This window comes from Indicator indicator, chromosome 5, assembly GCF_027791375.1.
Source record: "Indicator indicator isolate 239-I01 chromosome 5, UM_Iind_1.1, whole genome shotgun sequence".
Lineage (NCBI taxonomy): Eukaryota > Metazoa > Chordata > Aves > Piciformes > Indicatoridae > Indicator > Indicator indicator.
In genome coordinates, this window is record NC_072014.1 from 69,147 (window position 1) to 97,099 (window position 27,953).

The 27,953-nt window shown below is 49.5% G+C and overlaps 1 protein-coding gene across 1 annotated transcript; it reads right to left on the minus strand.

Annotated features, from left to right (window-relative positions):
- Nucleotides 1–354: 354 nt before the first annotated feature.
- On the minus strand, nt 355–27,953 carry FRZB (frizzled related protein). The gene is made up of 6 exons (XM_054381320.1): nt 27,500–27,953; nt 15,462–15,509; nt 11,114–11,179; nt 6,757–6,961; nt 3,075–3,138; nt 355–468 (listed from the first exon to the last, which is right to left on the minus strand). Exons 1-6 carry the CDS (start codon nt 27,951–27,953, stop codon nt 355–357), a joined length of 951 nt encoding a protein of 316 aa, XP_054237295.1.

Genomic DNA, 27,953 nt, shown 5'->3' on the forward strand with positions numbered 1-27,953 from the left:
AAAAAATGAAGAAAAAATAAAGACAAAAGAAAGAAAAAAGAAAAGGAAAAAAGAAAGGAAAAAAAGGAGAAAAAAGAAAGAAAAAAAAAAAGAAAGAAAAAAAAAATAAAAAAAAAGAAACCAAAAAGTTATTTCCAGATCTTGCTTGCACAACACATATGGAGGAAAAAAGAAAAAAAAAAAGGCAGGGAAGAAGAGGGAGGCTAAAACCCCTTATGATTAGCTAAACCCCATTATTTTGTAGTAAACAATAGAATATAACGTGCAATAGTGCAATTTTCTCCTTGGCTGCTCCGACAACGTCGTCTTTGGCGGAGAGTCCCACTGCATGTCCGGCGCGGGGGCGTCCCACCTCTAGCTCCGTGCTTGCCGGGCACTGCTGGCTCTGCCGGGCTTGGAAGCCACCGCCTCGCTCTGCCCGGCCTCCCCCTTCCCCTTCCCCAGGTGGCGAAGCTTCTGATCCCAGCGCTGCAGGGAGGACAAAAGAAGTTACACCAGAGGTTGCAGAAGAAGAAATAAAGAGGCAGAGATGTGGCGTCGAGAGCCAAGGGGGTCCTGGGATGCATTCAGAGGAGTGTGTCCAGCAGATCCAGGGAAGATCTCCTCCCACTCTAATCTGCCCTGCTGACATCACCTGGAATGCAGTATCCAGTTCTGGGCTCCCCAGTTCAAGAGGGACAGGGATCTGCTGGAGAGAGTCCAAGGGAGGGCTGCAAGGATGATTAGGGGACCCTATGAAGAGAAGCTGAGAGCCCTGGAGAGGATAAGACTGAGAGGGGATCTGATCAATGTCTATCAATAGCTGAGGGCTGGGGGTCAAGAGGCAGGGGACAGGCTCTGCTCAGTTGCACCCTGGGACAGGACAAGGAGCAATGGATAGAAACTACACCACAGGAGGTTCCACCTCAACATGAGGAGGAACTTCTTCAGTGCACTCCAGAGCACTGGAACAGGCTGCCCAGAGAGGTTGTGGAGTCTCCTTCTCTGGAGACATTCAAGACCCATCTGGATGTGATCCTGTGTGACCTCTGCTGGATTCTCTGGTCCTGCTCTGGTACGGGGGTTGGACTGGAAGATCTTCAGAGGACCCATCCAACCCTTAACATCCCCTGAACTCTATTTAAAGAATATTCCATCTGTAAAGTATATTTCTACCTTAGTCTGGAAAACATCAGTAAAGTTTCTCTTTTTCTGAGCCAGAGCTTTTTCATTGTTGCTACACTGCTCTAGTTTGTGGTAATTCCATGGATCCTTTCATAGTCTTTCTCTGCCATCAGATGTATTGTAGCCACAAATTCCAGTCAGGCAACTTCTTTTCACTCAAACCTCCTCCTGTTGTGGTTTCACTTGGACATCAATACAATTCATAAAATCATAGAATGGTCTGGGTTGGAAGGGACCTCCAAAGCTCATCCAGTCCAAGCCCCCTGCAGTCAGCAGGGACATCCCCAACTAGATCAGCTTGCCCACAGCCCTCTCCAGCCTCACCTAAAAGATCTCCAGGCATGGAGCCTCAACCACCTCCCTGGGCAACCTCTTCCAGTGTTCCACCACCCTCATGCTGCACAACTTCTTCCTCACATCCAATCTCAATCTGCTCTGCTCTACTTTGAAGCCATTGTCCCTGCTCCTGTCCCTGCAGCCCTTTGCAAACAGTCTCTCTGCAGCCTTCTTGCAGCCCCCTTCAGGTCCTGGCAGGTTGCTCTCAGGTGTCCCTGGAGCCTTCTCTTCTGCAGGCTGAACACCCCCAGCTCCCTCAGCCTGGCCTCCTAGCAGAGCTGCTCCAACCCCCTGAGCATTTTCCTGGCCCTCCTCTGGAGCCTCTCCATCAGGTCCATGTCCTTCCTGTGCTGAGGGCTCCAGAGCTGCACACAGCACTGCAGGTGAGGTCTCAGCAGAGCAGAGCAAAGTGGCAGAATCACCTCTCTGGCTCTGCTGCCAATGCTGCTTTGGATGCAGCCCAGGCTGCCCTTGGCCTTCTGTGCTGCAAGCTCACCCTGCCTGCTCCTGGCCAGCTTCTCATCCCCCAGCACCCCCAAGGCCTTTTCCTCAGGGCTGCTTTCTATCCCCTCCTCCCCCAGCCTGGATTGACAGTGAGGATTGTTCCAGCCCAGGTGCAGAACCCTGCACTTGCTCTTGTTGAACCTCATGAGGTTCCCCTGGGCACCACCTCTGCAGCCTGTCCAGGTCCCTCTGGATGCCATCCTGTCCTTCTGGGGTATACACAGCACCACTCACTTGGTGCCTTAATCTCACTCTCTATAGCACTGATAGAAATATTAAGCAGCACAGGTCCCAGCACACACCCCTGAGGGACACCACTGGCACTGCTCTCCATCTGGACTTCAAGCCATTGAGCACCACCCTCTGGATGTGACCTCCCAGCCAATTCCTTATCCACTGAACAGTCCACCCAGGAAATCTGTATGTCTCCAATTTGGCCAGCAGGATGTTGTGAGGGAGTGTGTCAAAGAAAGATGTTGAGATGCTGGAAGGTGTCCAAAGAAGGGCAGCAAGGCTGGGGAGGGGTCTGGAGCACAGCCCTGTGAGGAGAGGCTGAGGGAGCTGGGGGTGTTTAGCCTGCAGAAGAGGAGGCTCAGGGGAGACCTTCTTGCTCTCTACAACTCCCTGAAGGGAGGTTGTAGCCAGGTGGGGGTTGGGCTCTTCTGCCAGGCAAGCAGGGACAGAAGGAGAGGACACAGTCTCAAGCTGTGCAGGGGGAAGTTTAGGCTTGATCTTAGGAAGAAGTTCTTCCCAGAAAGAGAGGTTGGCCATTGGGATGTGCTGCCCAGGGAGGTGGTGGAGTCCCCATCCCTTGAGCTGTTTAAGAAAAGCCTGAAGGAGGCACTCAGTGCCATCTGGTTGATTAGTTAGGGGTGGGTGATTGGTTGGACTTGATGATCTCTGGAGGTCTCCTCCAACCTGGTTAATTATGCAACAAGGCCTCGCAGGAGTGCAGGTAGAGCACATCCACAGGTCACTCCTTATCTACTGACATAGTCTTTTTGACCTAGGTTCAGGCAGATGCTTGATGGTATCTGCACCACCCTGCTCCTGGGGAGGTATTTTCTTACCTTGACTTTTTTACCAAGACGATCTTTCCATTTCTCAGCTATGGAGCCTTCCACCAAGAGCAACCTGCACAGCAGAGACAAGCAGTTACCCTGACAGCAGACAGGCACAACATGTACACCTGCAAGACTAAGCCCTCTCTGCCTGCTGAGAGCCTTCTCCTCCCTGAATGCCATTGAGGAGCTGTACAGAGATGTTACAGCTCGAGGCTGGTACTTCAGCCTAGTGTCCTAATTACAAACAAGAAACAGGAAAAGCCCAGAGACCTTGAGTAGAAAACAGTAGAAGGCAAATAAAGTTGGCCACCTGTGGTAGCTTTTAGGCTGATGCCTAGGAAATACTTTTTTTTTTCACACAGGTTGAGTAGAAAAGTGATACAATGTAAAATAACTTTGGTTATTGACATTCTGGTCTGATTACTAACATAAAGGTAGTTGTACAAATTCTTTTTCTCTTCAGCTTCCTCACTCTAGCTGATACTAGCTGGTGGCTTTTGCTTGGCTGTATCTGACCTTGGCTGTGTTATTTGTTGTGGCTAAGTACTAAGAAGCTTCTCTCTGCTCCTCTCTTTCTCTTGTATAAGGTGGTAGAATGTGAATAAATTACCATTGGATGGAAAAGGGAAAATAAAGATAAGGTCTAAATAATCTCATTGGTCTGATTACTAACAGAAAGGTAGTTGTATAAACTCTTTTTCTCTTCAGCTTCCTCTAGCTGATACTAGCTGGTGGCTTTTGCTTGACTGTATCTGACCTTGGCTGTGATCTTTGTTGTGGCTAAATACTAACAAACTACTCTCTGCTCTTCTCCCTTTCTCTTTTCCTTGTATAGAGTGGGGGAAAGGAGCAGGGAGGGGAAAGCTGTTGGCAACCCCCTGTTTTTTTTTTGTCCAGGAGGAGGTTCTTGTCCTGTTGATAAATTATAAACACCTAAAAATATTGTTTATTTGGTACATATTCACTGCATTCCCTATTTCTAGGTTGCAGTTTTGCTTGTTGTGGCAGTTTTAGGCTGATGCCTAGGAAAATTTGAGTAGAAAAGTGGTAGAGTTCCCTATTACTAGATTGTAGTTTTGCTTGTAAGCAGAGCTTCATTTGCTTTCCAACAGGGCTGGTCTGGAAAATAACGATAAGGTCTAAAGAATCCCTTTGGCCTGATAACTAACAGAAATGAGTTGTCTAAACTAACTTTCTTTTCCAGCTCTTTGCTCTAGCTGATGCCAGCTGGTGGCTCCTGCTGGCTTGCTGACCTTGGCTGTGTTTCTTTGTTGGGGCTAAGTACTCCCTGCTTTTCTCTCTTTGCCCTTGTACAGGGTGAGAGAGGAAGGGAGCAGGGAGGATGGGAAGCTGTTGGTAACCCCCTGTTGTTTTTTTTTTTATGTCCAGGTGGGGGCCTTGTGCTGTTTATAAATTGCAAATACCTGGAAACATTGCACATATTGCAGATATTCCTTGCATCCCCTGTATCTAGACTGTAGTTTTGCTTGGCAAAAGAGCTTCATTTTGCTTCCATCCCAAACTGGCAGTTTTATTTTGGGGGGTAATTTCAACCCACCACACCTCTGGATACAGAAAAATACTAATGATATGTCTCTATCATTCCATTGGCTTGCTGATTAGGATAAAATTTCCTCCACAGATTGTTCTGTCTCCTGTTTTTTTTCCTGCTTCTTCTCTCTGCCATTCTGCTTTGCATTGCTCCCTTTTGCTATGCATTGCTCCCTTATCTCTTTCCTGACCTTCTGCTGGCTGAACTGACTTTGTGCTGTGTCTCTGAAGGTACCAGGGAGAGCAGGGGGAAGGAGATTGCTAACAGCTGTGCAAGTTGGGGAGGATGAGGGTGGAACAATCCAGGGGGGGTCCTTGTATTGCTTTTCTGAATCATAAATACATGTAAAATTTACTTTGCACACATTCATCACGGTTTACACTTCTAGATTTCAGTTTAGCTTTTGTAAATACAACTTTCATGGCTTGCTCCCTTATCTCCTTCCTGACCTTCTGCTGGCTCATGTTGTGTTGGGGAAGAGGGAAGGGGGAAGGGGGAAAGGGGAAAAAGGAAGAGGGAAAGGGGAAGAGAGAAAGGGGAAGGGGGAAAAGGGAAGGGAGAAAGGGGAAGAGGGAAAGGGGAAGAGGGAAAAGGGAAGGGGGAAAAGGGAAGAGGAAAAGAGGAAGGGGGAAAGGGAAGTGGGAAGGGGAAGAAAGGGAAAGAGAGGAAAGGGGAGGAGAAGGGGAAGGAGAAGGGGAAGGGGAAGAAAGGAGAAGGGGAAGGGGAAGGGGAAGAAAGGAGAAGGAGAAGGGGAAGAAAGGGGAAGGGGAAGAAGGGGAAGGAGAAGGGGAAGAAGGGGAAGGAGAAGGGGAAGAAGGGGAAGGAGAAGGGGAAGGGGAAGAAAGGGGAAGGGGAAAAAAGGGGAAGGGGAAGAAAGGGGAAGGGGAAGAAAGGGGAAGGGGAAGGGGAAGGAGAAGGGGAAGAAGGGAAGGAGAAGGGGAAGAAGGGGAAGGAGAAGGGGAAGGAGAAGGGGAAGGGGAAGAAAGGAGAAGGGGAAGGAGAAGGGGAAGGGGAAGAAAGGGGAAGGGGAAGGGGAAGGAGAAGGGGAAGAAGGGGAAGGAGAAGGGGAAGGAGAAGGGGAAGGAGAAGGGGAAGGGGAAGAAAGGGGAAGGGGAAGGAGAAGGGGAAGAAGGGGAAGGAGAAGGGGAAGAAGGGGAAGGAGAAGGGGAAGAAGGGGAAGGAGAAGGGGAAGGAGAAGGGGAAGGGGAAGAAAGGAGAAGGGGAAGGAGAAGGGGAAGGGGAAGAAAGGGGAAGGGGAAGAAAGGAGAAGGAGAAGGGGAAGAAAGGGGAAGGGGAAGAAAGGGGAAGGAGAAGGGGAAGAAAGGGGAAGGGGAAGAAAGGGGAAGGGGAAGAAAGGGGAAGGAGAAGGGGAAGAAGGGGAAGGAGAAGGGGAAGAAAGGGGAAGGGGAAGGAGAAGGGGAAGGGGAAGGAGAAGGGGAAGAAAGTGGAAGGGGAAGGAAAAGGGAAGGGGAAGAAAGGGGAGGGGGAGAGGAAGGGAAAGCAAGGAAGGGAAGGGAAGGGAAGGGAAGGGAAGGGAAGGGAAGGGAAGGGAAGGGAAGGGAAGGGAAGGGAAGGGAAGGGAAGGGAAGGGAAGGGAAGGGAAGGGAAGGGAAGGGAAGGGAAGGGAAGGGAAGGGAAGGGAAGGGAAGGGAAGGGAAGGGAAAGGAAGGGAAAGGAAGGGAAAGGAAGGGAAAGGAAGGGAAAGGAAGGGAAGGGTGGAGTGGGTTGGTTGGTTTGAAGAAGGCTGCAAGCAGCCCTCTGGGCTTATCCAGGGAGGTGTAGCTCTGTACAAGGGAATCCTTGTATTTGTTTTGTTTTGTTTTGTTTCTGAATTGTAAATATATGTAAATATATTTTGCACACATTCATCACATTTTATGCTTCTTGATATAAGTTTACCTTTTGTAAACGTAACTTTCATTTCCCTTCCAAATTCTGATTTTTTTTTTTTTTTTTGGGAAGGGGACCAGATTACTCTGAGGGTAATCTCCAATTTAGTTTGGGGGGGTAATCTCCAACCCACCACAAGAGAGTAACACCAGGTTTGCCTTTTCTGGTGGCTCTGGAGTTCAGCTTTACAGGCAGGGCATCAAACCCAGCCAAACAGGCTTCAAGGACAACGCAAGGAGGAGTTACCTGGAGCGCTCCTCATCTTCGTAGCCCATAATGATGTACTCTTCATTGGCACTCAGAGGGGGACACAGGCAGCCAGAGTTGGTGTGAAGGTTTACAGTGTCCTTTGGGATGTTGACCAGGGAAGATTTGAGGACCTCCTTCACTTCCACCACGGCAGTGACATCGTGACATTTAGTCTTCACCTCCTTCACTTTAGCTCGAATGACTTGGGAGAGCCACAAAGAGAGCAGTTAGCAGCAGCAGAGAATGGAGCTCACCCCCTGAGCTGCTTTTGGTGACCTCTGGGATTAGTCTTTTGGATGGTCCAGTAGCAAAAGCTCAGCTCAACTCCCTGCCACCAGCTCTTCATTTCCTTACTTCACTGCCCACCAAGAGGCTCCAGCTAGCTCAGTCTATCTCACACCAGCATGGCCACCAGCAGCAGTTATGCAGGAGCTGGATTCATAGAATCATAGAATCATAGAATCAGTCAGGGTTGGAAGGGACCACAAGGATCATCCAGTTCCAAACCCCCTGCCATGGGCAGGGACACCTCACACTAGATCAGGCTGGCCAGAGCCTCCTCATGTCCTGTTTAAGTTGGGCTTAAACAGGGCTGTGTAAGTCGGGTTTATGTCTTTTCAACTTGGGCTTTAGCATCCCTTCTTCTGCACCCTTCCCACTCGAAATAGATGCAGCTGCGCACTCTCCTCCTCCCTCAAGCTGCATCTCCTCCCTCTTTGCCTGCAGTACAGATGACCCAACTTGATCTTTCACTCTCCACCTTTCAGGGGGATGGGGATGTGCATTAAAGCTTCTTGCCTCACTTCTTCTGCTAGAGGGCAGGCCCTGAGCAGTTTTATTCTCCCTTCAGTGCACTGCCCAGCACCAATCTGCTCTGCTCTTTATGAACTCCAAACGTTCCTGATCCTGACCTGCTGACCCATCTCATTGTTTCCTCCCCCACCCCTTTCTTTTTTGCCTTTTAGAGGCAATGCTTTGCAATCCTCTCATGGTGGGCACTGAGCTGAAGACCACATCCAAATGCAAAGCCAATCCTGTGGCTATCCTCCAGAGGATGCCCCAGTCTTTCACAGCCAGCAAACAAGACTCCCCCCTTCCACAAACAGATTCCCTGCATTCCAAATTTCTCCTAAATTATGCAAAAAAATATAAAAAGGGGGGAAGAATATGGAAGAAAAAGAACCAGGGAACTTCTCCTCCCTTCACATGCACTGCACATGAAGATCATCACTCAGCAACATCTTGCAGCCCCCTTAAAGACAACTTTTAATTTCTCCCATGGTGAGCACTGAGCTGAACACCACATCCAAATGCAAAGCCAATCCCGTGGCTGATTATTATATTTCCAGACAAATCCACCCAAATGAGACAAAACTCAGTATTCACCTCAAAAAAAAAAAAAAAGACCAAATTATGTTTGATTTATTATTATTATTTCCAGACAAAACCACCCAAACAAGATAAAACTGAGTAGGCACCTCAAAAAAAAAAATAGAAACCCCAAACACTCAATGATGTTTCATTGATATATTATTATTATTACTATTATTATTACTATTATTATTATAATAATATTTCCAGACAAATCCACCCAAACAAGATAAACCTGAGTAGGCACCTCAAAAAAAACCCCACAACCAATGACGCTGGATTGATAATATTATTCCTATTACTACTACTATTATTGTTGCTGTTATTATTGTTATTATTATTATTGTTACTATTATTATTATTATTATTTCCAGACAAATCTACCCAAACAAGATAAAACTGAGTAGGCACCTCAAAAAAAAAAAAAACCAAAACCAAACACCCAATGATGTTTGATTGATATTATTATTATTATTATTATTATTATTATTATTATTATTATTATTATTATTTCCAGACAAATCTACCCAAACAAGATAAAACTGAGTAGGCACCTCAAAAAAAAAAACCCAAAAAACAAACACCCAGTGATGTTTGATTGATATATTACTATTATTATTATTATTACTATTATTATTATATTTCTAGACAAATCCACCCAAACAAGATAAACCTGAGAGTCACCTCAAAAATAACCCCAACCAATGATGTTTGATTGATACTATTATTACTATTACTACTACTGTTACTGTTATTATTATTAATATAATTATTAATATTATTATTAATAATAATAATATTATTATACTTCCAGACAAATCCACCCAAACAAGATAAACCTGAGTAGGCACCTCAAAAAAAAATTAAAAAAACAAACAACCAAATGATGTTTGATTGATATATTATTATTACTATTACTAGTACTATTATTACTATTCTTCTTATTATTATATTTCCAGACAAATCCTCCCAAACAAAATAAACCTGAGTAGCCACCTAAAAAAAAAAGAACACCCAATGATGTTTGAGTTTTTTTAATTTTTATTTTTATTTCCAGACAAACCCACCCAAACAAGATAAAACTGAGTAGTCACCTCAAGAAAATCCCCCAAAAAACACCCAATGATCTTTGGTACTACTACTACTACTACTACTACTACTACTATTATTATTATTATTATTATTATTATTATTATTATTATTATTATTATTATTATTATTATTAATTATTATTATTATCATTATCATCATTATTATTATAATTATCACTGAAGTTTAATAGAAATTGTTTGTAACAAAGGCTTATCTGACCATAGTTGCATATAAATCCATCATCTTTAGAAATCTATTATATTTCTCTCTCTACATATATAATATATATTAATATATATTAATATATAAATCTATCCTATTTCTGTATCTATAATAGATTAACAGATTAATATGTAAATATATTATATTTATGTATCTGTATTACATGTGTTAATATATAAATCTATCCTATTTCTGTGTCTATAATAGATTAATAGATCAATATGTAAATATTTTATATTTATATATCTGTATTACATATGTTAATATATAAATCTATTCTATTTCTGTATCTATAATAAAAGATTAATAGATTAATGTGCAAATATATTATATATTATGTTTTATATATGTTAATACATAAATCTATCCTAATTCTGTATCTATAATAATAGATTAATAGATTAATGTGCATATATATTACATTTATATATCTGTATTATATATATTAACTCCTAAGTACATTCTATTTCTATATCTACATTATAAGTATTAATACCTAAATATGTTCTATTTCTACATCTATTTTATATATATTAATATCTAAATACATTCTATTTATATATCTATATTATATATATTAATACCTAAATACATTCTATTTCTATATCTATATTATATATACTAACACCTAGATACATTCTATTTCTATAGCTATATTATATATATTAATACCTAAATGCATTCTATTTCTATATCTATATTATATATACTAACACCTAGATACATTCTATTTCTGTATCTATACTATATATATTAACACCTAAATACATTCTATTTCTATATCTATATCTATATTATATATATTAATACCTAAATACATTCTATTTCTATATCTATATCTATTTTATATAGATTAACACCTAAATACATTCTATTTCTATAGCTATATTATATATACTAACACCTACATTCTATTTCTATATCTATATTATATATATTAACACCTAAATACATTCTATTTCTGTATCTATTTTATATATATTAACACCTAAAAATATTGTTTATTTGGTACATATTCATTGCATTCCCTATTTCTAGGTTGCAGTTTTGCTCTTTGTGGCACTTCTAGGCCGATGCCTAGGAAAATTTGAGTAGAAAAGTGGTAGAGTTCCCTATTCCTAGATTGTAGTTTTGCTTGTAAGCAGAGCTTCATTTGCTTTGCAACAGAGCTGCTCTGGCAACTTTATCTTGGGGGGGAGGACTTTCAACCCACCACCCTTGTAAAAATAGCTTCATTTGCTTTGCAACAGAGCTGCTCTGGCAATTTTATTTTGGGGGTCTTTTTCTCCAACATAGGTGGGGAGGGGGAGGAGGGGTTGTAATTTCAACCCACCACAGCATCCCACAAGGGGAATTTTTTGTCCCGTGGCAGAAAGGTGCAGGAACCCCAAATGCCTACACTGACACCAGGAGAACACTCAAAGAGACTCCTTCACAAGCACTTTAAGCTAATCCCTTCCATCCTCCTCACTTGGAACTGTTTCAGGAGACATCTTCCCCCTCCTGGAATAAGCATCACTGCATTAACCAGTGGAAATGGGTTACCATTGGGGTTTTTATTTCTTTTTTTTTTTTTGGGGGTGTGTGTGTGTGTGTGTTTTTTAATAGGAAACTTCCCCTTAGTGTAGGGCTTGGAAGAGCTGGGAGCTGGCCCAGCAGCTGCTCTTACCATAGTTGTAGTTGTTTCGCAGATAGGTCTTCTGAGTGGCTTTCATAGGCTTGCATTTGCAGCGCTCTGTAAAACCAGACAGCTTGCTTTAGGCAGAAAAGAGCAGAGGAGGCTTAGGGGAGACCTCATCACCACGCCCCACAACATAAAGGCTGGCTGTCAAGAGGAGGGAGACTCACAGAATCACACAACATGAGAGGCTGGAAGGGACTTCCAGAGATCAGCCAGTTCCAACCCCCCCTGCCAGAGCAGGAGCACCCAGGGGAGTCTGCACAGGAATGCATCCAGCTGGGGCTGGAAAGGCTCCACAGAAGGAGACTCCACAACCTCTCTGGGCAGCCTGCTCCAGGGCTCTGGCACCCTCACTCTAAAGAAGTTTCTCCTCCTGTTGAGCTGAAACCTTCTCTGTTCCAGTTTGTCTCCATTGTTCCTTGGCTTCTTGCTGTGCACCACCCAAAAGAGCTTGGCCCCCTCCACTTGACCTCCAGCCCTCAGCTCTTGATAGACATTGATCAGATCCCTCTCAGCCTTCTCTTCTCCAGACCAAACAGCCCCAGGGCTCTCAGTCTCTCTTCCCAGGGCAGATGCTCAAGTCCCCTAAGCATCCTCCTGCCTCTCCCTTGGCCTCTCTCCAGCAGCTCTCTGTCTCTCTTGACCTGGGGAGCCCCAAACTGGACACAGGATTGCAGCTGTGGTCTCAGCAGGGCAGAGCAGAGGGGGAGCAGAACCTCCCCAGCCCTGCTGGCCACACTTTTCTTGCTGCCCCCCAGGCTCCCCTTGGCTCTCTTGGCCCCCAGGGCACATTGCTGTCCCATGCAGAACTTGTTATCCACCAGCACTCCAAGCTCTTTCTCCATGGGGCTGCTCTCCAGCAGATCACCTCCCAACCTGTCCTGCTGCAGTTTATTTTTCCTTCCCAGCTGCAGGACTATTTTATTATGACCCAGAACCTCAGGTTTATTTAAAATAGGGACATTTATTAGCTCTTTATGGTGGTGAGGACAGCACAAATGAGCACTGTCAGAGCAGCGTTTCCAGCAGTTCAGCTTCCAGATAGCTGGAGGTAAAAAAACATTTTCTTTAGAGCCCAGGGAGTGCTAAGGTGGAAGCTCCAGCCCAGGTGTTCATTAACACCACCAATATTTCAGGGCTGGCTGTTCTAATGCAAATATTTACTTATTTCAGGCTAAAGTCCACATGGAGTTTGGTGGAGTTGTTTCCAACAGCAGGTCCCAGTGTCACATCCTCATGCTCCTCTGTTTTGACATTTAACTCAGTATTTAAGTGAAAGCAGACATCATGCAGCCTGTTTCTATACACCAAAGCACAGCAGCCAGTGATGTAGTTAAATCCAACAGGAATCCAACATTAAGACTGTGATAAAGAAGACATGAGATCAGGACAGGGTGAGAGCTGGCTGCAGGCAAACCTCCTGGAGGTCAGTCAGGACAAGGGCAGGGTCCTGCAGCTGGGGAGGAACAACAGCAGGCACCAGGACAGGTTAGGGAATGCCCTGCTGGAGAGCAGCTCCATGGAGAAAGAGCTTGGAGTGCTGGTGGGCAGCAAGTTCTGCATGGCACAGCAATGTGCCCTTGTGGCCAAGAGAGCCAAGGGGAGCCTGGGGGGCAGCAAGAAAAGTGTGGCCAGCAGGGCTGGGGAGGTTCTGCTCCCCCTCTGCTCTGCTCTGCCCTGCTGAGACCACAGCTGCAATCCTGTGTCCAGTTTGGGGCTCCCCAGGTCAAGAGAGACAGAGAGCTGCTGGAGAGAGTCCAAGGGAGAGGCAGGAGGATGCTTAGGGGACTTGAGCATCTGCTCTGGGAAGAGAGACTGAGAGCCCTGGGGCTGTTTAGTGTGGAGAAGAGAAGGCTGAGAGGAGATCTGATCAATGTCTCTCAAGAGCTGAGGGCTGGAGGTCAAGTGGAGGGGGCCAAGCTCTTTTGGGTGGTGCACAGCAAGAAGCCAAGGAACAATGGAGACAAACTGGAGCAGAGAAGGTTTCAGCTCAACAGGAGGAGAAACTTCTTTACAGTGAGGGTGCCAGAGCCCTGGAGCAGGCTGCCCAGAGAGGTTGTGGAGTCTCCTTCTGTGGAGCCTTTCCAACCCCAGCTGGAATCATTCCTGTGCAGACTCCCCTGGGTGCTCCTAATCTGGCAGGGGGGCTTGGACTGGATGATCTCTGGGGGTCCCTTCCAACCTCTACTGTACTGTGAGACTGTGATTTGCTGTGTAAGACTTCTGCATCTTAAAAACAAACCAAAGATGGAATGACATGGATATGGATTTCTCAAACCTTTAGCTATTCTCTATTGAAAGGGTTGGTTTGGGGTTTTGTTTGGTTGTGGGTTTTTTTGTTTTTTTTTTTTGTAGTTGAAAATGGAGCACAGGAAAGAGGAGAACATTTCAGAAGAAGAGTAGTAGTATTGTTTCCTTGGATTTCAAACACATCCTCAAGAATCTATATATAGAGCCCCTACAGACTTCAGCTTTTGTGCTTAGAGAAAAAAATCCAACAAAGGCAGGGAAAGGAAGTGATTCTTGGTTTCCTTTCTGCCTGGGGGAGCTCACAGGCAGACTTTAGGGCAAATTGGGGCAAATTTTATAAGCTACCTTGGAAGAGGCCATAAGAGATGTTCTCCTATGACCCAAACTCAGTGTTCAAGACCAACAAGTCATAGACTTTATCATTCTTCTGCTCTGCAGCAGGTTGCTCTGTGGCACAAGCAGAAGAAAATAACCTCAGCTGCAAGAGAAGGAAGTACAGCCTTTCAGTCCCCTCAGTTTTAAGACAGTGTTGGATTCTATTCTCCTATTAGTTTGAGGAATGCCTTTTGTAAGTCCTGTTCTTATGGACATGCCCAGGTTCTCAAAGAAAGCTCTCGCTTAGTTCATAGGGCCAGAGGATGTTAGGGATTGAAAGGGACATCCAAGGATCATCAAGTCCAACACCCCTGCCAGAGCAGGACCAGAGAATCCAGCACAGGTCACACAGGAACACATCCAGACAGGGCTGGAAAGGCTCCAGAGAAGGAGACTCCACAACCTCTCTGGGCAGCCTATTCCAGTGCTCTGGGACCCTCACAGGGAAGAAGTTCCTCCTCATGTTGAGGTGGAACCTCCTGTGCTGCAGTTTCCATCCATTGCTCCTTGTCCTATCCCAGGCACAACTGAGCAGAGCCTGTCCCTGTCCCTTCCTTCCTGACCCCAGCCCTCAGCTATTGATAGACATTGATCAGATCCCTCTCAGCCTTCTCCTCTCCACACTAACCACCCCCAGGGCTCTCAGCCTCTCCTCCCCAGGCACTGCTCCAGTCCCCTCAGCATCCTTGCAGCCCTCACTTGGACTCTCCAGCAGATCCCTGTCCCTCCTGAACTGGGGAGCCCAGACCTGGATACAATATTCCAAAACTGACTGAGACACCTGAAGGCTGTGAGGCCACTCAGAGACTTGGACAGACTGAGAGCTGGGCAGAGAGGAACCTAATGAGGGTCAAAAACGAGAAGTGCAGAGTCCTGCAGCTGGGAAGGGAGAAGAAACTGCAGCAGGACAGGTTGGGAGGGGATCTGCTGGAGAGCAGCCCCAAGCAGAAGGAGCTGGGAGTGCTGGTGGACAACAAGTTCTGCATGGGACAGCAATGTGCCCTGGGGGCCAAGAAGGCCAATGGGGTCCTGGGGGGCATTCAGAGGAGTGTGTCCAGCAGAGCCAGGGAGGTTCTCCTCCCCCTCTCCTCTGCCCTGCTGAGACCTCACCTGGAATATTGCATCCAGGTCTGGGCTCCCTAGTTCAGGAGGGACAGGGATCTGCTGGAGAGAGTCCAAGGGAGGGCTCCAAGGATGCTGAAGGGACTGGAGCAGTGCCTGGGGAGGAGAGGCTGAGAGCCCTGGGGGTGTTTAGTGTGGAGAGGAGAAGACTGAGAGGGATCTGATCAATGTCTATCAATAGCTGAGGGCTGGGGTCAGGAGGGAGGGACAGGGACAGGCTCTGCTCAGTTGTGCCCTGGGATAGGACAAGGGGCAATGGATGGAAACTGCAGCACAGGAGGTTCCACCTCAACATGAGGAGGAACTTCTTCCCTGGGAGGGTGACAGAGCCCTGGAGCAGGCTGCCCAGAGAGGTTGTGGAGTCTCCTTCTCTGGAGCCTTTGCAGCCCTGTCTGGATGTGTTCCTGTGTGACCTGTGCTGGATTCTCTGGTCCTGCTCTGGCAGGGGTCTTGGACTGGAAGACCTTTGGAGGTCCTTTCCAACACCTAAGATCCTGTGATCACACAGTCTCCCTCTTCCTTAACCAAACATTCAAAGGATTTGAGGGCCCATAGCTCCTTCCACAGGTGTATGAATCGAGGTACTTACCGCTGCCAGCGCCTCTGCAGTTGCCATTGTTGGAATCCATGGGGAAATCTGGCATGGAGTTGTAAAACAGGGAAAGAAAAAAAAGTCAGGATGCTTCACATTGGACTGCTTTGCCATGAAAATGCTTTGCCCTTTCTCTACCATTTAGCACATTGACACTTCCTGACAGCTGACAATGTTCTCGGGGGCAGCCCTGTCCAAAAGCCGCCAATGATTTCCCTACATTGAGCTTCACCTGCAGCTTGTCCAAGGCTGAAGCAAATCAAATGTCTCATTTTGTTGGGCTTTGAGGCTGCTACTTCAGCCAAGGTTCTTAGTTATGAAGACTAGGAGCTTGCTGGACATCTTTTCAGGGAAGAGGTAAATAAAGCAGGGGATGGGATACAAAACAATATCATAGATGTGTTTCCATTTCCTTCCTTTGGCTTGCTGAGTAGGATGAAGTTTGCTGCACAAACTTCTTCTTTTCTTTCCTTTTTGATTATTATTTCTGTGTTTTTGCATGGATTGCTCCTTTCTATCTTTCCTGGCCTTCTCCTGGCTCATATTGTGTCATGGAGGCACCAGGAAAGCAAAGTTGGGGTTGGTCTGCAAGCAACCCTCTATGCAATCCAGGGAGGTGTAGCTCTGTACAAGGCAATCCTTGGGTTTGGTCTTTCTTTTCCCTGAATTGTAACTCTATGCAAATATATTTTGCACACATTCATCACATTTTATAGTCCTAGGTTTTGGTTTGCCTTTTGTAAAGGTAGCTTCCATTTCAGCTTTTCCCAAAGGAACACATTTAGGTTACCTCCCCTCTCCCCTTTTTCCCAGTAGGGAAATGAAAATAGGCAGGAGGAGAAGAGAGAGGTAAACCAACAAAAGAACAAATCTTGCATCAATTGGGGAGTAAAAAAAGGTAAGTTCAACCCCCCCAAAAAATAAAAGGTATTTAAGTAAAAGGAAAGATGCAAAGGCGTAAGGAAAAAGGGATAAATAAAAATCTAGACAAACACAGAGGCAGCTGGCAAAGGATTCTCTGGATGGAAGATGGATCCTCATTGGATGCAAGATGGATCCTCTTTGGATGCAGTCCCCTTAGGTGTCTGGGATCACATGGAGCAAGTCAGGCCACGTGGTTGGCAGCTCACAGCAAGAGCAGAAGGATGTCAGGAGCCAAGGGCAGGAGAAAGAGAGTGCAGAGCAGGAGAAAAAGAGTGCAAGGCAGGAAACTGTCCCTCTTGGAGTTGTGCAAAAGAAATAGAAGTGGAACAAGCTTTGACCTGGGGACCCCTCCCTCTGGGAGGGAGGCCAGGTCTCCCTGACCACCTGGGGGCAGCTTTCTTTGCCCACCCAGGGCTAGAGATTTCCAGCCCACCCCCTCCTGGGCTGGACTTAACCCAGCAGACCTTGGATTTCTTTTTCTGAATACTAAATATCATAGAATCATGGAATGGACAGGGTGAGAAGGGAGCTCAAGGCTCAGCCAGTTCCAACCCCCCTGCCATGGGCAGGGACACCTCACACTACAGCAGGTTGCTCACAGCCACATCCAGCCTGGCTGCAAAAACCTCCAGGCATGAGGCTTCCACCACCTCCCTGGGCAACCTCTGCCAGTCTCTCACCACCCTCATGGGGAACAACTTCTTCCTAACACCCAATCTCAATCTCCCCACTTCCAGTTTTGCTCCACTCCCCCAAGTCCTATCACTCCCTGACACCCTCAAAAGTCCCTCCCCAGCTTTCTTGGAGCCCCCTTCAGATCCTGGAAGGCCACAAGAAGGTCTCCTCAGAGCCTTCTCTTCTCCAGACTGCACAACCCCAACTCTCTCAGGCTGTCTCCAGAGCAGAGCAGCTCCAGCCCTCTGCTCATCCTCATGGCCCTTCTCTGGACACCTTCCAGCACCTCCAGATCCTTCCTGGAACAGAGGCTCCAGAACTGGACCCAGAGCTCCAGGTGTGGTCTGAGCAGAGTGGAGCAGAGGGGGAGAATCCCCTCCCTGGCCCTGCTGGCCACACTTCTCTTGCTGCAGCCCAGGCTCTGCTTGGCTCTCTGGGCTGCAAGTGCTCACTGCTGGCTCCTGCTGAGCTTCTCCTCCCCCAGCACCCCCAAGGCCTTTCCTTCAGGGCTGCTCTCCAGCCAGTTCCTGCCCAGCCTCTATCAGTGCCTGGCATTGCCCTGACCCAGCTGCAGGACCTTGCACTTGGTCGTCTTGTACCTCATGAGGGTGTCATGGGGTCACCTGTCCAGCCTGTCCAGGTCCCTCTGGATGGATCCCTTCCCTCCAGCCTGTCAGCTGCACCACACAGCTTGGTGCTGAGGGTGCCCCAGTGGCACTGTCCATGTCACCACCAAAGATGTTGAACAGGACTGGTCCCAGTACTGATCCCTGAGGGACTCCATCTCACCAGAGTGGACTACAGGGGGAGAATCACCTCCCTCAGCCTGCTGGCCAAGCTTCTCTTGATGCAGCCCAGGATGGGGTTGGCTTTCTTCTTCCATCATACATTTATCTGGACTTGGCAGTTTAGTTCAGCTCCTAGTACAGGCAAGATTTATGCTGGTTAACATTTGATACAGATCCCTGCAACTCTGAGTTGCGGAGCAGCCTGCAGCATGACAGCACACAATGAGTTCCTCCACAGAACACATCCTGATGGCTTTTGAGGACATTTAACAGCCTAGGTCTTCATGCTTAAACTGCAAAAGCTGCTCTAGGTAACCCAGCCTACAAAGGCAGCCACACAGAACTGATGGCATCATCCCACCTGGGCTGGAACAATCCTCACTGTCAAGACAGGCTGGGGGAGGAGGGGAGAGAAAGCAGCCCTGAGGAAAAGGCCTTGGGGGTGCTGGGGGATGAGAAGCTGGCCAGGAGCAGGCAGGGTGAGCTTGCAGCACAGAAGGCCAAGGGCAGCCTGGGCTGCATCCAAAGCAGCATTGGCAGCAGAGCCAGAGAGGTGATTCTGCCACTTTGCTCTGCTCTGCTGAGACCTCACCTGCAGTGCTGTGTGCAGCTCTGGAGCCCTCAGCACAGGAAGGACATGGACCTGATGGAGAGGCTCCAGAGGAGGCCAGGAAAATGCTCAGGGGGTTGGAGCAGCTCTGCTAGGAGGCCAGGCTGAGGGAGCTGGGGGTGTTCAGCCTGGAGAAGAGAAGGCTCCAGGGAGACCTAAGAGCAACCTGCCAGGACCTGAAGGGGGCTGCAAGAAGGCTGCAGAGAGACTGTTTGCAAAGGGCTGCAGGGACAGGAGCAGGGACAATGGCTTCAAAGTAGAGCAGAGCAGATTGAGATTGGATGTGAGGAAGAAGTTGTGCAGCATGAGGGTGGTGGAACACTGGAAGAGGTTGCCCAGGGAGGTGGTTGAGGCTCCATGCCTGGAGATCTTGAAGGTGAGGCTGGAGAGGGCTGTGGGCAACCTGATCTAGTTGGGGATGTCCCTGCTGAGTGCAGAGGGGCTTGGACTGGATGAGCCTTGGAGGTCCCTTCCAACCCAGCCCATTCTATGATCAATGCTATCATCAGGAACAAGATTTAAATACTTTTATTTCCTCTTCCTGGAAGTCTTCATTAAGGCTTAAAGATTGCAGTGGTTTTGTTCTGTAACTGAGGAATGAGTGTGCTCCTCCTCAGCACAGTCTAAAACACTCTCCTGACACCACTCTGCATTTCAGCTGCTCCAGACAGAGCTATGCAAAGTCTGACTCACAGAAAGTAACATCTGGAGTGTGGAAACCACTGGTTTGGAAATGAAGTTAATAACCTATGAGAAACAAGCTTGGGAAGCAGCTCTTCCATTCCTTCATTGAAGGACACACAGAAAATTTCAGTTTAACAAGGGCAAAGGGAGAATCCTGCAGCTGGGAAAGAACAACCCCATGGAGCAGGAGAGGTTGGGGAATGAGCTGCTGGAGAGCAGGGAAGGGGAAAAGGACCTGGGGGTCCTGGTGGGTGGGAGGTTGCCCATGAGCCAGCAATGTGCTCTGGTGGCCAAGAAGGCCAAGGGCAGCCTGGGGTGGATCAGAAGGGCTGTGGTCAGTAGGTCCAGAGAGGTTCTCCTCCCCCTCTCCTCTGCCCTGCTGAGGCCACATCTGGAAGATTGTGTCCAGTTCTGGGACCCTCAGGTCAGGAAGGACCTCAGGGAACTGCTTGAGAGAGTCCAGCACAGAGCCACAAAGATGCTGAAGGCAGTGGAAGATCTTCCTGAGGAGGAGAGCCTGAGGGAGCTGAGGGCTCTGGAGCTTGCAGAGGAGGAGCCTGAGAGGTGACCTCATTGCTGGGGCTCAAGATGTGCAGGGGGAGTGCCCAGAGGCTGGAGCCAGGCTCTGCTGGGTGATGCCCAATGCCAGCACAAGGGGCAGTGGTGGAAGTTGAGGCAGAGGAAGTTCCATGGAAACAGAAGGAAGAATTTTTTCCCTGTGAGGGTGACAGAGCCCTGAACCAGGCTGCCTGGGGGGGTTGTGGAGTCTCCCTCTCTGGAGATATTCCAACCCCAGCTGGATGTGTTCCTGTGTGACCTGCTCTAGGTGCTGCTGCTCTGGCAGGGGGGTTGGACTGGATGAGCTTTGGAGGTCCCTTCCAGCCCCTAACATTCTGTGATTCTGTGAGAATTCACCTCCTGGATTACTATGCATCCATCTAGGCAGGGGTGGAGGACTTGGCCTACATGGGGAAATGATGGCTTTCTGTGGATGGAAGAAAACAGCTCTCCCCCACTGGAATGATCTCTTAATTGCTTTCAGGTTCAGGAGGCAGCATGCTTTTAAAATGCTTCAGGCTTCTTCTCAGTCATCTTAGGACCACCAGCCAAAACAATTCAGCCACGGAGGACACCCAGTTGATACCTTGTGATGCTGCTTCCCGCTCCTCCAACATCTCACTTAGCAACCCAAGATGCCCTCAAGCTCTCTTCTATCTAACTAGGATGGGATGAGAGAGATATCCAAGAGAGGGATCTGTCCTGCCATACACATGGTATCCATCACACTGCTCTCCTTCAGTTCCCCCTTCCAAACAGGAACAAACAAATCACTTGGAGGCAATGCCCAGACAGCAGCAGCCAAACACATGCAGTGAGTCAGCATTCCACCAGCAGCCAGCAAGGACTGGGGGCAGGCAGCCCCTTGATTATGTGGAAGATTAAGAACAGGTCCCACCACTGGAATTTCAGATCCATGACAGGGTTTTTTTTTTTTTTGTTTGTTTTTGCCTACATGCACTTCTTGCTGCTGATAGGACACTGAACAAAAAGGAAGAAGACAGTTTTGATGGATGTGAGAGTCACCATACACCCCCAGCACAAGGAGAACAAAACACATGGAGCAGGCAGGGTGAGCTTGCAGCACAGAAGGCCAAGGGCAGCCTGGGCTGCATCCAAAGCAGCATTGCCAGCAGAGCCTGAGAGGTGATTCTGCCACTTTGCTCTGCTCTGCTGAGACCTCACCTGCAGTGCTGTGTGCAGCTCTGGAGCCCTCAGCACAGGAAGGACATGGACCTGATGGAGAGGCTCCAGAGGAGGCCAGGAAAATGCTCAGGGGGTTGGAGCAGCTCTGCTAGGAGGCCAGGCTGAGGGAGCTGGGGGTGTTCAGCCTGGAGAAGAGAAGGCTGCAGGGAGACCTAAGAGCAACCTGCCAGGACCTGAAGGGGGCTGCAAGAAGGCTGCAGAGAGACTGTTTGCAAAGGGCTGCAGGGACAGGAGCAGGGACAATGGCTTCAAAGTAGAGCAGAGCAGATTGAGATTGGATGTGAGGAAGAAGTTGTGCAGCATGAGGGTGGTGGAACACTGGAAGAGGTTGCCCAGGGAGGTGGTTGAGGCTCCATGCCTGGAGATCTTGAAGGTGAGGCTGGAGAGGGCTGTGGGCAACCTGATCTAGTTGGGGATGTCCCTGCTGACTGCAGAGGGGCTTGGACTGGATAAGCTTTGGAGGTCCCTTCCAACCCAGACCATTCTCTGATTCTATGTGGATTGGATGTCCTGCATGCAGAGCCAGCTTGCATCCATGTCTGTGTGCAGATCCACTGCCAGCCCCAAAAGGCAAAGGGCAGGGATGCAGGATAAAAGCCATCCATCAGCCATCAGCATGCACTGACCTCACATCTGGCATGTTTACATATTGCCCAGAGGCTTTTTCACAGAATCACAGAACCCACCAGGTTGGAAGAGACCTCAGAGATCATCCAGTCCAATCTCTCACCCAACACCATCTAATCAACCACACCATGGCACTGAGTGCCTCATCCAGGCTTTTCTTAAACACCTCCAGGGATGGTGACTCCACCACCTCCCTGGGCAGCACATCCCAATGGCCAAGCTCTGTCTGGGAAGAATTTCTTACTGAGATGAAGACTAAATCTCTCCCAGCACAGCTTGAGACTGTGTCCTCTCCTTTTGTCCCTGCTTGCCTGGGAGAAGAGACCAACCCCCACCTGGCTACAACCTCCCTTCAGGGAGCTGTAGAGAGCAAGAAGGTCTCCCCTGAGCCTCCTCTTCTCCAGGCTGAACACCCCCAGCTCCCTCAGCCTCTCCTCACAGGGCTGTGCTCCAGACCCCTCCCCAGCCTTGCTGCCCTTCTCCGGACACCTTCCAGCATCTCAACATCTTTCTTAAACTGAGGAGCCCAGAACTGGACACAGCACTCAAGGTGTGACCTAACCAGTGCTGAGCACAGGGCAGAATGACTTCCCTGCTCCTGCTGGCCACACTATTGCTGATGCAGGCCAGGATGCCATTGGCCTTCTTGGCCACCTGGGCACACTGCTGGCTCCTCTTCAGCTGCTGTCCACCAGCACCCCCAGGTCCCTCTCTGCCTGGCTGCTCTCCAGCCACTCCAACCACAGACTGTTATCAGCCTCTCCATCACATAGCAGCAGCTACTTCCCCACTTCATTGTGCCAGCAGCCCTGAAGAACACCAGGAGGATGACACAAATACCTTCCCCATCCCTGCAGAAAGGAAGCCTCTAGATCTCCTTTACCACCTGAGCTGCATGGGGGAAAAAAAGAAGTCCTAGAATAAATTTGTGGAGGGCTCACAGCCTATGTCCCAGTAAGTCCCAAAGTGAGCTTCTTACTGGTAGTTGCCACAGATTTTACTGACCACAGTTCCTCCACATTTTGCCACAGCCTCCTAGGCAGCGGGGGGAGACACTCTGGAGACTCTTTTACTGCTGTATCAGTCACAGAAAAAAAGGCAAAGTGAACTTCAAATGATCTTCAGCTTGGCACCACTGAAATGAGGGTCAAGATCAACCACTTTAATGGGGGTGAGCTTCAGTAGCCAGGAATCTCTTCCCAGATGCAGAAGGGCAGATGCTAACTGATCCAGCATGATGTTAATCTGCTGCAGCCTCAGCAAGTTCACCAACAACACCAAGCTGTGAGGTGCAGCTGGCAGGCTGGAGGGAAGGGATCCATCCAGAGGGACCTGGACAGGCTGGAGAGGTGAGCCCATGACAACCTCATGAGGTTCAACAAGACCAAGTGCAAGGTCCTGCAGCTGGGTCAGGGCAATCCCAGGCACTGATAGAGGCTGGGCAGGGACTGGCTGGCACTGAAGAAAAGGCCTTGGGGGTGCTGGAAGATGAGAAGCTCAAGAGGAGCCAGCAGTGAGCACTTGCAGCCCAGAGAGCCAAGCAGAGCCTGGGCTGCAGCAAGAGAAGTGTGGCCAGCAGGGCCAGGGAGGGGATTCTCCCCCTCTGCTCCACTCTGCTGAGACCACAGCTGGAGCTCTGGGTCCAGTTCTGGAGCCTCTGTTCCAGGAAGGATCTGGAGGTGCTGGAAGGTGTCCAGAGAAGGGCCATGAGGATGAGCAGAGGGCTGGAGCTGCTCTGCCATGAGGACAGCCTGAGAGAGTTGGGGTTGTGCAGTCTGGAGAGGAGAAGGCTCTGAGGAGACCTTCTTGTGGCCTTCCAGGATCTGAAGGGGGCTACAAGAAAGCTGGGGAGGGACTTTTGAGGGTGTCAGGGAGTGATAAGACCTGGGGGGATGGAGCAAAACTAGAAATGGGGAGATTGAGATTGGATGTGAGGAAGAAGTTGTTCCCCATGAGGGTGGTGAGAGACTGGCAGAGGTTGCCCAGGGAGGTGGTGGAAGCCTCCTGCCTGGAGGTTTTTGCAGCCAGGCTGGATGTGGCTGTGAGCAACCTGCTGGAGTGTGAGGTGTCCCTGCCCATGGCAGGCGGGTTGGAACTGGCTGAGCCTTGAGATCCCTTCCAACCCTGACAATTGATTCTATGATTCTGTTTTGAGGGCAGCAAAAACATGAAAGAAAAATCGAAATGGCACTTCTGAGGAATATAAAGAAAAAAATCACCTTCCACAACAGAAGCCCAGGAAAAAAACACCAAAACACCAACAAAACCCAGATTTCTATCTCTGGCTGCCCAATAAATGTAGTTTACAGACAGAACAATGGGCAGAGTACCCAGGAGATAAACTAGGAGCCTTGAACTCCACATGGTCCCCATTACGCAGTTGGTTATTTGTGTCTTCTGCTTGGCTGCAACCCTTTATTTGGGGGGATTTGGATTTGGAAGTGTTCACCTTACCTCCTCCTAGAACAGGAATGCTTCCCTCCTGCTTTCTAAAGTAGCAGCTCTATTCCTTCAAGAAGGATTCTTTCAGCCTGGTGCATAATGCATCGGTTCAAAACTTGCAGCCCAGAAATGAGCAATGTCATCAGGTTCTCATTCACTGAAAGAGAGTTTTCATGCATCCAGCCCTGGAATCCCTCAAAGAGGTTATTGTGCTGCTTGAGCTCCTCAGAAATAGGTAACTTGGGGGCAATTTTAGCCAAACTTCCTCCCTAAAGATTCGAATGCAATTGCTTTCCAGTGGCTGCAGCCCTGCCAAGCCTGCCTGAGTGTGGAGTCATTTTTAAGGCAGCTCTGAAAGCACCTCAGAGAGAAAGGTGCTTGCTGTTCATAAAAAAAAAAACATCTGCCCAAGCCATCCCAGGGGCTCTCTGTGGCCACCCCCTCCCCAGAGAGCCACAGCAGCTGTGAGGGAGCCCCAGGCAGAAACAGATGGTTGGGTTCGCAGGCTGGGGACAAGAGTGGGGGGAAGGAGGGTGGAAAGGTGAGAGGGGAGCAGTTAGAGGGGTGGGAGAGAAATCAATAGGAACAGAAATCTTTAAGGCGGCTACAAGAAGGCTAGGGAGAGACTTTTTGGGGTGTCAGGTAGTAATAGAACAGAAATCTTTAAGGGGGCTACAAGAAAGCTGGGGAGGGACTTTTGAGGGTGTCAGGGAGTGATAGGACTGGGGGGAATGGAAAACAAAAATAGATTCAGATTGGCTGTGAGGAAGAAGTTCCTCCCCATGAGGGTGGTGAGACACTGGCAGAGGTTGCCCAGGGAGGTGGTGGAAGCCTCATGCCTGGAGGTTTTTGCAGCCAGGCTGGATGTGGCTGTGAGCAACCTGCTGGAGTGTGAGGTGTCCCTGCCCATGGCAGGGGGGTTGGAACTGGCTGAGCCTTGAGGTCCCTTCCAACCCTAACAATTCTATGCTCCTATAGGAACAACTGGAGATAGCTGCATAGAGATTTCAAGAGATGGAGCAGGTAACTCAGTGGAGTCAGAGAAGAAGCAGGGGTTAGGCTGGCCAACAACTAAATAGGGGTGACTGGACAGAGCAGCTTACCTGGGAAGGCTGAGCTGGGGAGCACAGCCAAGAGATTTCATTAGGAGAGGGAAACAGGCATGACAGTGTCTGGCACTGCTGGCAGTGGGATGTAGAAGCATTCAGTAATGGGGCAGAAGCACAGTCAAATACTTGTGCTGAGCATGGTGTGAAAAGAAAACCACCTTCTATTTACATGACACTGCTGGGGGAGGGTAGAAAGGTGAGATCTGCTGCCCCTCAGCAAGATGCCACAACCTGCTGTGGCAGCTGGGAGCACCAAAAGAGCTGGAGGGCAGCACATGGAGTCCATGGGTGCTGCTCTGCCTCAGCATTTGACCCCTCCTGCTGCTCCCCTGTCCCAGCTCTGCTCTCCCCAGCCCTGTGATGTGAGAGATCACAGAATCACAGAATTAACCAGGTTGGAAAGGACCTCAGAGATCATCCAGTCCAACCTCTCACCCAACACCATCCAATCAACTCACCCATGGCACTGAGTGCCTCATCCAGGCTGCCTTGAAACACTTCCAGGGATGGTGACTCCACCACCTCCCTGGGCAGCACATCCCAATGGCCAAGCTCTCTATCTGGGAAGAACTTTCTCCTCACCTTGAGCCTAAACTTCCCCCTGCACAGCTTGAGACTCTGTCCTCTCTCCTTCTGTCCCTGCTTGCCTGGGAGAAGAGACCAACCCCCACCTGGCTACAACCTCCCTTCAGGGAGTTGTAGAGAGCAAGAAGGTCTCCCCTGAGCCTCCTCTTCTCCAGGCTAAACACCCCCAGCTCCCTCAGCCTCTCCTCACAGGGCTGTGCTCCAGACCCCTCCCCAGCCTTGCTGCCCTTCTCTGGACACCTTCCAGCACCTCAACATTTTTCTGAAACTGAGGAGCCCAGAACTGGACACAGCACTCAAGGTGTGACCTAACCAGTGCTGAGCACAGGGCAGGATGACTTCCCTGCTCCTGCTGGCCACACTATTCCTGATCCAGGCCATTCGCCTTCTTGGTCACCTGGGCACACTACTGGCTCCTCTTCAGCCTACTGTCCAGCAGTACCCCCAGGTCCCTTTTTTTGCCTGGGATCTGGCAGTCTCACTGAGGCTGCAGCTCTGCAGCAAGGAAACACAGCTTGGTTCCCTCAGCAGCAAACTCTTTCCTCCAGCAAGACAGGAACTGTGGTCATTCCAGAAAGGTCAAAGCTCACTCGTGATAGCCACCCACTGGTTTGCTTTAATTTCCTACTCAATAGCTTCCTTCAGTTTGGAATTTCTCCGGTGCTCAGCTCACCCTCTTGGAGCTGTGCTCTGAGAACTCCTCCAACCCAAAGGCAGCCACAACAGGAGCACCCCTAACAGAGCAGGGTCCCCAAACAGCAGTAAGTTGGCAGCATGGAGCTGCCTCTGCCTTGCCCCTACCTCCCTAGGACCCCCAGAAAGCAGCTGGACACCCAGTGCCAGCTGTCCTGTGGGGCCCTACCAAGCAAAGTCAGTGAAAAGGCATTCAGCAAGAAAGCTGAGAGGCTCCAACACCCCCTCGGGTGCCCGTGGGGGTCAGGTAGCATGAGAGCTATGCTGGAGTTGACTCAGGGCTGGAGACTGCCTTCGGCTTGCTCAGGGAGGCCGGGAATCCCAGAATCGTTTGGGATGGAAAAGACCTTTAAAATCATCGAGTTCAACCATTAACCCAGCACTGCCAGGTCATCACTAAACCATAGCCCTCGGGACGGTATTTTACAGGGCTTTTAAACACCCCCAGGGACGATGACACCCCCCCACAACCACCACTTGGCTGGGCAGCCTGTTCCAGGGCTTGACAACAGCTTGGGAGAAGAAAATTTTTCCAAATTGCTCAAACTTAACCTCCCATGGAGCAACTTGAAGCTGTTTCCTCTTGCCCTGTCGCTATTTACGTGGGAGAAGAGACTGATCTCACCTTGCCACAACCTCCTTTCAGGTCTCCCTCCTCCTCTCCAGCCTAAATAACCTCAGTTCCTCAGTCCATCCTCACAAGACCTGTTCTCCAGACCCCTCCACCAACTTCATTGCCCATCTTGAAGTGCGGGACCGGGGAGGGGGGGACACGGACGAGCAGCGCTCCCCGGGGTGGCTCTGCCTTCCCAACAGGCGGCCGGCCCGAAGAGCCGAGGGTACCGACACGTCCCCGGTGAGGTAAAACGAGGGATCCCAGCGCTTCCAGAAGCTCGACGGGGCTGTCATTTGTCACACATGCCCGCAGCCCAACTTTGCCAGCAGGAAAGCGACTAAGAAAGGCGGGGGCAAAAAAGGGTTGGGGAAAAGAGTGAAGGGTTAGAAAAGAGGCTGAAAGGAAAGCTCCGGGAAGCGCAGCAGGGCTCCGCCGGGGTTGGGCTCTGCTCCCCGCTGCCCATTGTCCGGCCGGCGGCGCGGCGCGGAGCAGCCCCGTCCCGTCCCCGGGGCACTCACCGGCGCCCTCGGCGGTGACGATGGCCTCGGGGGAGATGCAGACACCGCGGTCGTAGAGCGGCAGCTCGTCGCAGGCCAGGCTGTCGGGCCAGGCGTGGCGGTAGCGGATGAGGACAGGCTCGCAGCCGGCCCGGGCGCGCTCGCAGACGGACTTGCAGGGCTTGATGGGCTCATGCTGGAAGTCGATGGTGCAGATGGGCGCGTACATGGCGCAGAGGAAGAAGAGGAGGTCGGGGCTGCAGTTGGTGCCCAGCAGCCCCTCGAACTGCTCCATGGCCAGCACAGCGTTGGCCTGCGTGCTGTGGTGCAGGTGGTTCGGCATCTTGGTCATGTTCCAGGGCAGCGGCTTGCACAGCGGGATGCGCACCGGCTCGCAGGCCGCCGCCCGCCCCGCCGGCGCCCGCCCCAGCACCAGCAGCCCGGCCAGGGCCAGAACCGGCAGCCCCCGCCACAT

Bases quoted from the DNA above. Each gene is read 5' to 3' on its own strand.
- FRZB (XM_054381320.1), bottom strand. From the start codon at position 27,953: ATGTGGCGGGGGCTGCCGGTTCTGGCCCTGGCCGGGCTGCTGGTGCTG. The intron at 15,510-27,499 runs GTGAGTGCCCCG...ACTCCATGCCAG, and splicing joins CGTCACCGCCGAGGGCGCCG to ATTTCCCCATGGATTCCAAC. The intron at 11,180-15,461 runs GTAAGTACCTCG...CTGGTTTTACAG, and splicing joins CTGCAGAGGCGCTGGCAGCG to AGCGCTGCAAATGCAAGCCT.